General features: G+C 43.1%; 3 protein-coding genes across 3 annotated transcripts; all 3 read right to left on the bottom strand.

Moving 5' to 3' along the window:
* Nucleotides 1-182: 182 nt before the first annotated feature.
* Nucleotides 183-3,987, bottom strand: LOC308093563 (putative G-protein coupled receptor 148; the record flags this gene model as incomplete). The annotated part of the gene is made up of 4 exons (XM_080439897.1): nt 183-584; nt 2,788-2,950; nt 3,355-3,615; nt 3,719-3,987. The coding sequence occupies 4 exons, from the start codon at nt 3,985-3,987 to the stop codon at nt 183-185; spliced, it is 1,095 nt and encodes a 364-aa protein (XP_080296023.1).
* A 344-nt stretch (nt 3,988-4,331) lies between these two features.
* Nucleotides 4,332-5,767, bottom strand: LOC308093328 (putative G-protein coupled receptor 148; the record flags this gene model as incomplete). The annotated part of the gene is made up of 1 exon (XM_080439662.1): nt 4,332-5,767. The coding sequence occupies one exon, from the start codon at nt 5,765-5,767 to the stop codon at nt 4,736-4,738; it is 1,032 nt and encodes a 343-aa protein (XP_080295788.1). The 3' UTR covers nt 4,332-4,735.
* Nucleotides 5,768-7,533: 1,766 nt separating this feature from the next.
* mterf4 (mitochondrial transcription termination factor 4) lies at nt 7,534-11,224 on the bottom strand. The gene is made up of 4 exons (XM_080439661.1): nt 11,026-11,224; nt 9,749-10,181; nt 9,461-9,645; nt 7,534-7,935 (listed from the first exon to the last, which is right to left on the bottom strand). The coding sequence occupies exons 1-4, from the start codon at nt 11,050-11,052 to the stop codon at nt 7,546-7,548; spliced, it is 1,035 nt and encodes a 344-aa protein (XP_080295787.1). The 5' UTR covers nt 11,053-11,224; the 3' UTR covers nt 7,534-7,545.
* Between the last annotated feature and the right edge of the window lie 1,762 nt (nt 11,225-12,986).

The following is a 12,986-nucleotide window of genomic DNA, read 5'->3' on the forward strand; positions in this document are numbered from 1 at the left end:
TATAGCCCTAAATGTACACTAGCAGACTTCAAGTGCCATGATGTCTATGCCAGTGTCTACACATTAAAAAAAGTATGGTATTTCTGCATTAATTAAAAAAGTGTCCATATTCTAAAGAAAACCTGGAGACAGACAAGTCAGCCACTGGCTGAATACATGCATTAATGCAGCATAGTTCAAGTCTATTCCGTGTTCACAGGAGTGACTGCTGCCTGCTTCTTCAGACCGTAAAAGCTGAGCACGGCCCCTCGCAGCTCCCTGTATCTCAAGCTGTACATGATAGGAGCCAGGACCTTGGGCAGCATCACCAGCACGTTGCACACAACCAGGGACACCCACAGGTCAGCCTGCGGATTCAGGGCACCCTGGTGGCTGTAGAGCAGCAGCTCAATGGCCAGCACCAGCATGGGACAGAAGGACAGGAATAGGTGAAGATAGTGCATGAGGAAGGTGCCTTTGGCCCGGGACGATCGTTCACCTCTCCAGACGCGGGCCATGCGCGTGCGCCAGTGCAGGACCACGTAACCAACGAAGACCAGTAGTAGGATCAACATAATACCCGCCACGGTCAGAAGCATAGATATCTAGTGTGTATATGGAATAGACAATAGAGTGTGATTGGTCAGTATAGGAATGAATCAACTATTGTGCATGAAACATTACAGTCAAAATGAATACAGTACAGTAGAACAGAGGCCTTTCACTGAATGCTTAGAATGTCCATTCATTTATGTTGGAAGAAACAACAGTTGCAATGTACAAAACAACTGGTATGTGTTGATATATTAGTTGACAACATAAATGTAATAATGTGGTGTCTGATTACTGGATCTTGTGAATAAGTCACAGTGCAATAGTAATGTATGCTTTAACAAACGTTTTTACCTACCCTACCACAGCACATAAATTAGGCATTTTCTTTTGAAAGTGTTTACCATGGTTTCAGGCAGCCATACTGGAAGTAAAAGAGCTATACAAACATTCTGTGCATGGCCGCTATAGCAGCAACACACAACAAGGTTCCAAAAGACAATGATACTTTTAGAAAATCAACACATTGAAATAAAGTGCAATATGTTTTCACTTTGGCCAGTATAGGCCTATATGCAATTAAGTAGCCATTTAGAGCCAGTGCAGTGTGGTTTTCTTTAAAAGAAACTGTATACTTTTAACCACTTAAGCCTTATAAACATCATACAACGAATTGCAAAAATAGCCTCACAATGCATTTTTGTTTTGAAGATTTTGGCCTATAATGACATGCCCAAATAGCCAGGTAGAAAGTGGTTAATACTATGTCTAGCATCATTAGGGACCAGTCGAAATTTACAGAAGGGGGTCCCTGGAGGAAAATAGGGGAGGGTCATGCCTTTATAATTTTAGTACAAGGGAGGGTCAGCTAATTTTACTTTGAATCCAAGGGAGGGTCATGCAATTTTGAATTGATAAAACAGTCCGTTTTTTATATACCTTTTTAGTACAGCAGAACAGTGGTCAATGACCCCTCTCTATTTCAAATGATACAAAGGATTCAAATCCAGTAACACCTGACATACAAGAGACAGACAGATATACACACTACTATACAGAACGTCATATAATCAGCTTACAGGTTACTGGTATGAAGAGTGAAAACTATGTACAAGAGAAAAAAAATCAGGGATGGGGTGGGTTAAGACCTAGACAGGGGCCATTTTCGAATTACAAATTCCAGAGAAAAAGTACAAGCAAGCACATGCGATTGATATGGGCACATTTCCTACTAATGATGACTCAACCAGGTAAACCTGTTCAGTTTCCCTTGAAATTCTAACTCCCATTTCTGTGGAAGTTCTTGACATCCGACTTCCAAGTAACTGACAACATTGATGCGTTATCATACATCGAATAAAAGCCTAGATGATATCTGATGTACCAAAACCGCTGTGTGTGTGTGTAAAACTGTCATCCTTGAGTTGAATTTCCTTTCTGTTGTCATGCACATTAACAGTATCCACCATCGATAAGATAAAATATAATACAAATCTTCACTTTCCTACATTACTAAATGCATGGTCAGGGACCACATAATCAATGTGGAAAGCAAAAGATCGTACATATTATCAGTTTTAAATGTCATGTTGTTGTATTTGATGGGGAGGGTTAGGGGTGTCAAGATAACACTAATTTCACGATACATACATGATGTTGGGGATATGATATCGATATGATACATTATTAATGTTCTTTTCTCATGTATCATCAACATTGGCCATCATCTAAAATAACAACTATAAAGCACTTTAAAAAAACAATTACAGAAGTGCTTTGTACACACAAATAAATACATTTGTGCAAGCACCATACAGTAAGAACTCCTATAACTTTCACCGGCAAAAAGAATAAAAAATATAAAAAAAATTAAACAAATATTACGATACAGTATGACATCTAGACAATACCTATCGTCACATTTTAATACCACGATAGTCGTGGGACAATATATCGTGACACTCCTATAGGCGGGGAGGGTTAATCTTCTTCTTTTAATCACTTGGGGAGGGTCATTGATTTTTTTCTTTTTAGTCAAAGGGAGGGTCATGGCATTTTAGATCACATACATTTTCTCCAGGGGTACCCTTCTTTAAAAATCGACCTGTCCCTTACTGTATCTATTCGATGTGTAAGCCAAATTCCTTGTACTATATGTGCAAACCCCACTTGGCCGGTGAAGGGATTTCCGATTGCGAGAAATTGTGAAATGGCAAACTCTAGCTCAAGTGATATTCTGATAGTCAAGTGATGCACCTGCATGGGTGTAGAGTGGCTGACAGTGAGAACCAGGAGCAGAGGCAGAGAGCAAATATGGAGGGAGCAAGGTGCAGTAGCGTTGTACCACATGAACACCCCCACGGAGCCTGCTGGAAAGACCACCGACACCGCCCAGATCACCACCACTGCTCTCTTGGTCCTACAGAGAGAGAGAGAGAGAGAGAGAGAGTGTGCGCGCGCGTATGAGAGAAAAACAGAGAGAAGGGATATACATACACAATAGACAAAAATAAATAGACAAAATTGAGTTTGGATAGTTTCTCATCATTGGATCAAATTGGTATTCTGACCTGAAAAAGTTTGTTTACTAAAAAGCTGGAAAGACGGGGAAACCCTGTTTAGTGAACAAACTCAATAGCACAGATTACTATCTTAAACAATATCCTTTATACCACCTTTAAGAGAAAATAAATCTGAACAGAAAGACTGATACGGTATTCGATAACAGAGCAAAAGTGATGACAGACAGGGAACAGAGAGGGTTAAATGGATAATGAAAAACACTGAAAGCCAACGTAAAGCCTTGGTTACAAGCAGCAGTACCTGGATACGGGCCAAAGGGCAAAGTAGCGCAGCGGGACCAGCACTGCCACGGTGGTGTCTAGCACCATGGCCTGGGTACTGAGGATCCCAGAGCTGTACACCGCCCCCAGCAGGAAGAGCACGGTTGCACAGGCCCAGTCGGACATCAGTACCCCTGCTGTGTTCAGACAGGTACTCAGCACGTACCCAGACACAAAGAGCAGGTCACCAAACAAGGCATTGGCCAAAAGGAGATAACGTGTCTCCTGGCGCATCTGGGGCCTTGAACAATGCCATAAAACATAATAAATGTTTTGAATAAATATGACATACTTCCTTGTTTATTTCCAGGCTAAAATGTGTTTGTGGAGTAACTGTGACTCACCTGGTTAGGATCTGGGCCAGGATGACAGGACTAACCAAGCAGACTGCCAGGAAACCTAAGATGGGACCCAACTGCAGTAACCTGGAGTGTGCCGGTGGCAGGAAGACATGCCATTCCTTGGTGAAGAGCTCAACCTGCCTCAAGAAAAGGTCAGTGCCGTTGAACAGACGGATATGTCTCTGAAGCTGTCTCTCTGCACGGCCAGAGATGTTGTACCAGCTGCCAAAGGCACACAGCACAGACTGAACAAGGTCCTTTTCACTCGTCATCACTGTAAGCCAGCCTCAATCTTCTCACCTCCATCCATCCACCTTCCCTCCCTGGCTGGACTGACACTGGCTGAGAGGACCTTGTTTTTCCTAGCGCCTCAGACCGTCAAATCGATTAGCCATTTGATAACGGTATCCCTGGACACCTAGTTTTAGGCAAACAAGGCTTTGGGGCATATGGAGTGAAGTGCTTTGAGATGGTGGTCATAAAAGTGGGCCAAAGTGCTTTTACATGGCCTTTTACCTTACAATAATGATAATTTTTTATGTCTTCTTTTTTTTTTAAATCTGAAATATCCTGTGTACAGAACATCCCAAAAAATGAAATAAACTTGGACAACAGCAAAGTTTAGCAGAGTTTTAATTAGGGTTGTTTAGTACTAACAGGTCCTTCAAAACAAATACAAGAAAACTACTGTACAGGCCTCCACAAAACACCATACAAAAAACTGAATGAAGAAACAAGGATCAAGGGATAGTTACCAGAAATGGTTCAACTACAGGCAAAATACTTCATGTTGAACGAAAATGCCACATCACACAATAAAGGATTTGAGGTGAACCAATCCAAACCACAAATGCAGAACAGTTTTCACATTACTTCTTACAGTGAAATGCGGAGAATATACACACAAAATAAATACATGACACCAAGAGCTGGATTTTATTAGTGAGGTTTAACGGGTCTGTCCATCAATAGTTTCATAGATGTGTGTATGACTGACACACAAAAGGGAGAGTTCCGTGTCTAAGCCACAGTGGTCTGACTGAGTCTTCTGCCACGGTACAACCCCTGCAGCAGCGTGTCAGAGATCTCCCTGTACCTCAGTCCAAACAAGTAGGGAGCGCAGGCCCGGGGCAGCAGCATGAAAACACACATGTTGCTCGTGCTGACCCACACTCGGAGACCATGACTGATATCCTTGTGCAACAGGAAGAGCTCCACCGTGAAGACCATCCCGGGGCAAAAGTAGAGCAGGAGCAGGACCCCGTGAGCCAGTAACGTGACACGGGCTCGGGAATAGCGGTTCTGCCAGATGCCTTGGGTCTTGGTCACCATGTAGAGGCGGATGTAGCAGTACAGGATGAGAGTGGTGCAGATGATCGCTGCGACGGAGAAGTAGACGTGCAACCTCACCATTTCGCCCCCCTCTGTGAAGCCGAGGGAGATGAGGGCCAGGCACAAGGCCGTCTTGGCGGGCGCGTCCTCCCCCTTCCTTACCTCCGTCACGATCGCTAGGGAGACCGGGTACACAGCCGACAGCACCCACATCCCTAGCAGGATGCGGTGGGTGCGGGCGGGCGGGAGGAGGTCGCGGTAGTGGAGAGGCCAGCGCACCGCCGCGTAGGTATCCATCACCATGAGGGTGACGGTGAAGATGGCGGCGCAGTAGGCTGTGACAGTGGCCGCCGTGAGCACCTCGCAGAATTGCCGGGGCATCTGTACTCCCAGGTTGTTGCAGTACACAGTGATCAGGTTGAGAATGAGGAAGAGCGAGTCCGCCACCAGGGTGTTGGCCAGCAGCAGGTAGCGGGTCTCTTGGCGCAGGGCACGGGACAGATAGATGCACACCAGAAGGACAGGGTTGGCGATCAACGTTGCCAGCGTGATGACAGTGGCAGGAATCATGAAGTACCCCAGGTGAAAATCCTGCACAAGCTCAACCCATTGCTCTGTGAAGTTGACCATAATATTATTCATGGCAGCAGTCATCTGGTCTTGCTGGTCCGGGAGAGAGGAGGGAGCCGCAAGGCAGTTTTGTATGTCAAGAGATGTCATTTACTTCTCTGATGGCTTCCTGCAGATGGAAAAAATTATTAGAAATTATGTTTTCATCAGCAATTAAATGTACAATACACAAGCTCCAGAACTTGAAAGGCCCACTAATATTTGCTTATGGTTAGGCAGTAGTGGTTACATTAAATGAAAATATTAAAAGTCAATTTGAATTTGGAAGGCCAGGCAACTTAAAAGTGGCCAAACATAGTTGTACACCTGATGGAGATTCATCAGAGCACACAAATAGACATTATTAAAATCTACAGCATGTGTACTTTCATTAGTCCATCATGATATATGCTGTTTAAAGTGTAGACAGAACAAACATGTTGTCCATTACTTATCCATTACTAACTGGGCCAAAGACACATGCATAAAAGAAAACTGCTGTCAGGATAATTAGTCTCTGCACACCCAACCTAGTAGAGCTAAATAATAAAGCCTTTGCACGCCTTGCAATCTCAAAAGTGCAGGACATCACACACCTATTCAATCACCAACATACTCTAATGCCTTTCGGACGCTAGTACAGAACACAGAGGTGCAGAAAAAGCTATGGGAAAAGCCTGATACCCGCAGTCATAGTCGCCTGAAACAACAGGCCTCGCCGAATAGGTCTGTGTTTGTACTGCTGTTTGTCATTTTATGTTGTTATTGTTTTATTGCCGTGTGCTGCTGTATGAACGGTTGTCTGATATGCAAAGTGCTGTGGAAAGGAATTTCAACAAAGTCTAAAGTCTAAAACATTAATTAAACATCTCCAGGCCTGACTTTTAATAAGCCCTTATCCAGATAAGTATATACAGTACACCTATTAATGAAACAAATTTTGCATTATTCAAATGAACAAGCATATGAACTGCAGCAAAAACAAACTGAACTTTGTTCCATTTTTGTAATTAAAAAAAAAGTACATTACAATATATACATTTAAATGGAAGATTAAATTATGCAGGTTAGAAGATGAAAATATCTTTCACTGGACATAAAATCCCACTAAGATCTAAGGGGTGCCATCAAATTACAAAAAACAAGGTTAAACCCTAAGTTATAAGTCAATTTTGGCTGGGCAACAATACAAACTACCACGATGTTAGCACAGTCTATACAATAACTCATTTCCTTCCACGTTCAAATCCTCTTCCCACATTGCACAGGTACACCTATTGACAACATTATTGATTTACATTAGGTAATGTTTGGTTGAAATCATTTCCCCTCAACACAAATAGAGCGTGGCTTTTCTTACCTGTCGTCCAGAGCACAGACATGCGAGAGCTGCTGATCCATTAGACATAGTGCTTCAATAAATCAATGGCTTCTCTGTATGACTTTGGTCGACCACTAGCCTTATCTGCTGATGTAGTCCTTGTTGACTCAGAGATAATGCAGGGATGTAGAAAGCTTGGGGCACTTGGGTGTCACATAGAAACAGGGTGGCGCTTTAAAGCACTTAGCTCTTCACATTCTGCGCTGTGGGAAAAAATATACCTAAAACAGAAATTTAAACACCAGACATTGTTGCCATGCCATCCCACGTGGACATGCTCCTAAGTATCCATGCTGGCCTGTTAACTGTATACGGAGTTGTTTACATAATCTAAACAACTCCATATACAGGATTGGAATTTGTGGCAGCAACTACTGACGAAACTAAACAATTCAAACTGTTTAAATACATTTCTTTATTCCTTTTAGTGTTAATATACCGTTATGAAATACATATATTAACTTTATACTGTTATGAAAATGTCCCATTCTTTCAATACCCCATGTCCTCATTTCTTTCTCTTTTTCAAGTATCCACTCCTCCCTCCCCCTTCCTCTTCCTCCTCCTCCTCCTCATCATCATCACTACCACTACCAGCGTCCATGTCCATCTCCTGCTGCTCTTCTTCCTGCCATTCTCTGACCATCAGCTTCCTAAACACGTCGTACTCTTCGGCTGTCGCCTTAGCGACATCCTCAAGGTAGGTGTCCTGGTCAACCGCGAGGATGTCGCTGAATTTGGGGTTGAGGATGAGGGTCTGTCCTTTCTTGTCTGGAGTCTGGTACAGGCCCCTACGCTCCAAAAAACTGTGGCGACAGCGCACCTCCTCCAGACTGAACCGAAACAGCTTCGACTTCACCATCTCTTTCTGTGCGACGCCCATGCGGAAGTAGACATACTGCAGAAAGATATGAGGATATGAGGAGGAGTGTGTTAATGTACAGTGCATCGTTAAAACCAGCAGGACACATACCTTACATGCGTAGGCCTGGGCAGTGTATTGAAGTGTCCAAAATGAAAGCAGCACATGAAAGAGAAACACTGATAGAGTGGAATAAACGTAATCCCGTTTAACATGTATTTTTGGCATTTTATGCTTTTTAACTAGCAGAGTGCATTGAGACAGGAAACTGAGGACAGAAACAGCATTATGGCCAGTGCACTTGACCCACCAGGCACCCTGGAACATACTTATTTCCACAGCATATTTCAACCAAAATCATGTATACTTTCACTCTCTGTTCATCCCCTTATAATCTGTAACAATAGAGACATATCAGCATCAATCTGGGAACCCAGAGCCAATGAGAATGAAAAACAGCGCCCTCTGCTGTTTGTACTATCTCACATTGGCTCTGGGACAATGACGACGTAGCACAAGTGCGCATAGGAAACCGGGGTTTTAGTCTGCCTTCACGCTCCACTTCCGGGTGGTGCGACTATGTTTTCATTCCCACTAACAATATTTCTACACCCACTTCTCCCAGAGAACATGGATCGTTTTGGTTATAAGCCCACTTGTTTCTATGATGAAAGAGCAAGTTAAAATGTGAATATCTTTCCGTGGTTTTGTCTGCTCCGCGGACGCTATTGTTAAATTAGTTTCGGCTTGTTTCGAGTAGGGAAGGATCAACGGACACGTAAATCCCGCCCACTACATTTGATTGGGTAAAGCGCGGCCTGCTTCCTGATCTGAAGGCACGCCCACGCTCACACAGTGCGTACACGTTATGACGAACCTTCACGACAGATTCCAACGCAGAGCAGAATCTGTTCTTGAGAGATTATATCAGCATTGGTTCATAAATTAATGTGATAACGATAACGGATAAGTCATATCAGTCAGCTCACACGCATAGGTGTGAGCAATCTAACATGACCATAAAAAAACGTTACTGTATTTCATAATAATGTATGTATGTAAAAACAAGTCATATTTCTTTCAATCCTGATCTAGAAGGAAAGTTAAAATATTAAGTTAATGTTTAGTCAGATTTAGAGGAAGTCTTCAACTTGGTGGGATAACATGGAACCAGCGATTTAGACAAGAACACATCCCTCATTGTTTGAACAGCATTTGATGTAATTGTTTTAATGATTTATTTTTTCATTGACTGCATTATTATCTCTTGTTATGTATGTATCTATTATGCCTTTATTCTGTTTTATGTGAGAGACCACAATTGAAATAACTGACTTTATTGTGCTATTTTCTGCTTGTTTTCAAGTGTATTGTGATGGTTTCAAGCAATTAAATCAAATCAAATCCAAATCAAAGACTGAATGCAACAGCTTCAATTCAAATACATTGCTTTTTGTTTCGTTTAAACACCATGTCATTTCGTTAAATATAGTAATGAAGGGGAAACAAAAGAAATAAGAATGCTGCTGCCATTTATCCCCCGTTAGTTTGTGAAACTGACCTGGAACTTGTACTCAAGCTGACCCAGGTCCTCGTGTACCACAGACGGACTGTCTCTGAGGATGTTTGTGGCCTGCTCGCCAGTAAACAGGCACTTCTCTCTGAGGAACAACACCACGCATTTGACCCTCTTTGCAGTCAGCGTCAGGATCTGGGGGTAATAGGACACCACTCTCTGGAGACTGCCTGAATGGTGTAAAGGAAGATAATGCTGTGATGTTGACCTGCAAGATGTGTTGCAAATACATTCTGTCTGGGTTATGAAATTACACAAAGATTGTGATTGTACCTTCAACTAAGCCTAATTTCCGTAGGTTCGCTATGCGCTGCTTAAAGTGGGAGTCCTTGAGGCGGTAAAGTTCTGGACATTTCTCAAGGACCTTCAGGACAGTTTCAGAGTTGAGGCCCAAGAGTAAGAGAGCTGACAGCGCTGTGAGGGCATGTTCTGCAGCATTCTGTCCCCTGGCATTGGCCACAGCATCATAGACCTGTTCTGCCTGGGTGTCCGTAAAACCCATGTCAATTAAAGACTGCAGTGACAGCTCTGTGACCGGCTGCCCAGGTAACAGAGATAGCTCTTGGTTCTTGTGTAATGACTGCAGGGTTCCCTGGTTAGGAGAGGAAATGAGTCTGCAGCAGACAAGTTGCGGTACATGACATATCCCAAATCCATTCCGACGGAACAGTTGGGGTGTGGTCTTTCTCAGGGTCCATCCAAGAACCTGCAACATAGATAGATAGAACAAATGGACAGTGGTGGAATAAGTACTCAGATATTTTACTTAAGTAAAAGTAGCAATAGCACAATGTAAAAATACTGTGTTACAAGTACAAGGCCTTTGTTCAAAATGCTACTTGAGTACAAGTACAAAAGTATTGGCATCAAAATATACTTAAAGTGCCAAAAGTAAAAGTACAAAAATGTTTGAAAATAGCAAATCTACAAGCTTGCATTGCGACGTGTTGTGAGGTTGAAGATCGGCTATTTTCAAATAGCCTATATAAAATAGGGCTCAAGTGGTTAATGTATGTTTTATAATATAATAATTTATGTCTGCAAAATAACTAACTCAAGTTTTCAAATACATGTAGTGGAGTAAAAGTACAATATTTGCCTCTGAGATGCAGTGGGGTGGAAGCAAAAGTGTTGAAAATTGGAAACACTCCAGTAAAGTAAAAATACCTCAACATTGTACTTGAATACATGTACTTAGTTACTTTTACACCACTGCAAATGGACACATTAGCCTACTAGTAATTTACGACCCAAGCCTTTCTAATTGCAAAGTCATTACATTGTTTTGGATAGCCAGTAGAGAAAAAAAACAAGTAATTGTTGTGGATTGAGGACATTGTAAGTGTAAAAGGTACAAGGTAAACGCAGAGATGCAATGTTAGCAACTGAATATCAAGGTTATTGCGGTAGGTTGCGTGCTGACTTGACTTACTAAAACAAAACGCCTGTGCGATATTCAGAAAACACGTGCTTGACACGATGGGACACCTCTGATCTAAAAACAACAAATAAACCACAAAATGAAGATATAAAACGAATAGTTCACCGACCTGTCGTAGAGGAACAGCAGCACTCATGGTTGTCCGTCTAGGAAATACGTCCCTCTTTCAACAAGGCATAACGTGGCCAACGTTCCGGTATGAAAGGGTGCAGTGTTTTTATTTTGTGCTCGTGGTAAGTTAAAAAGTGTTTCCAGTAAGATATTTCACAAAAATAAATAAAAAACAACTCTATGGTGACCACCCGCTTATCTGTTGCTTGCGTCTCTACCACCACGCACTGACATAGTCATGCAATGACGTCACGCTGACGTAATTCCACGTCAGATAATTGTAAAAGTGGACGAAATGCATGTTTATGACACAACAATTTGGAAAAACAAAACAAAGTAAGTGTAGTATATTTGATAACATAACATACATATTTGTTAGAACTTCACAAGTCTACAGTACAAGTAGGCTACAGACAGAAGAAGTGGATTGAGTCAGAGAGAGGTGCCGGTGTGTCTGAACGGGGTGTGGGTGCTCTTAGCATTTTCTTTGTCTTACCTGCAGGAGACAGAGGGCATGTCCCCCCCATTTCCCCCTTCCTGCCCTTTACAGTTGCAAATGTGGGGGCCGGGAGGTGGGGGGCTCACCTTTGAAGGCTGACACACCCATACATGTTACCTCCTCTTATTCAAAATGTGACCACTGCTATAAAGAATATGACATGTAAGCTTGTAGTGTGTGTGTGACTCAGCAGCCGGCAGGCTGTTGTGTGGTGTGGTGGGGACCTCAGGGTCCCCATAGGAAGCTGTTTGTACTTATGCAATAAATGGAAGCAACGAAACCTCACTAACTAGTGATGACTCCTTCATTCTACAACCATTCATTCTCATCTCTGGGACAACAAACTTATCTGCAATATGGCGTTGTTGGCAACTACGAAAGCAATAGAAACCTTTAAGTCTGTGGTTTTTAGATACCACATTATGGCGTCAAGTCGGCAGTCGTGTTGGTTTGGTTTTTTGGAGGCGCAAGTCTCCAGGGATACTGAGCCAGGCGTCGAAAGAACGTGCGGCGGGACATCGGGACGACATGACGACGATTTTTCGAGAATCTACAAGGAGAGGACTTCATGACCAGATCTAGGACGGCTGCACGACTCATCTGGCTGCTCAACATATCTTCTGCGATCGCTAGAAGGGCGCGCTGCGGTGCAGACGGCAGAGCGGAGAAATTGGTGTGTCGAATTTCTTCGTGGCGGGTATGTTGTGGGGAGAGGACAGCGGGTGCCGGCGGAGCGGAGGACTTGCGATGATGGGGTTCTTCGTGAAGAGTGTGGTAACACATCTTCAGCGATCGCGAGTGGAGCGCTCTGTTGTAAACATGCAGCTATCTGTTGGAAAATCTGGGTACGGCGTTGGAGCGCGGCTGGGGTGAGGAGATGACATTGAGGGAGACTACAAGAGAGACATTATCGAGCGGAACGCTGCGCATATGGGACCTGGGGTTATGTTTTTGTGATAAGGGTGGGTTAAACTATGGGGCTATGGCTGCCATGGGAAGTGGTGCGAGGGTATTTTTTTACTTTCTGGTCTCCTGTGTTTAATGCGAGTTTACTTTGTGGGTTATTGTTTCATTGGGGGGTACGCTGCCTTCTTTTTTCCGTGTAGACACTTTCGTGGTAGTTGTCATATATGCTTGATGGTACGGTGTAAAACTTAGGGATAAGAATTAGGCTATCTTTGAGTATATTTTGGTGACTGGACGAGGGGGACATTGATCTTGGGGGGTGGTGCTATCGCTTGGTGGGCGTGATTCGACTGTATGCTGTCAGCTTCCACTGGGTGGCTGTGTAATGTTTTATCCTGGAGTTTAAAAGGCTAACAGAGGGATCCTGCACGCTAATTAGTTTTGGGGGTGTCTATTTGATGTAATTCACCGTATCGCTGTACTATGTAATCTTGGTTTTTGTATGTGCATTGTTCTGTGTGATGTTGTTTGCTGTTTTAGTTTTCCTGAATGTT

This window comes from Gymnoscopelus braueri, assembly GCF_963280865.1.
Source record: "Gymnoscopelus braueri genome assembly, chromosome: 10".
NCBI classification, from domain to species: domain Eukaryota; kingdom Metazoa; phylum Chordata; class Actinopteri; order Myctophiformes; family Myctophidae; genus Gymnoscopelus; species Gymnoscopelus braueri.

Bases quoted from the DNA above. Each gene is read 5' to 3' on its own strand.
- mterf4 (XM_080439661.1), bottom strand. From the start codon at position 11,052: ATGAGTGCTGCTGTTCCTCTACGACAG. The intron at 9,646-9,748 runs GTACAATCACAA...TACACCATTCAG, and splicing joins GAAATTAGGCTTAGTTGAAG to GCAGTCTCCAGAGAGTGGTG. The intron at 7,936-9,460 runs GTCAGTTTCACA...ATCTTTCTGCAG, and splicing joins AGCTTGAGTACAAGTTCCAG to TATGTCTACTTCCGCATGGG.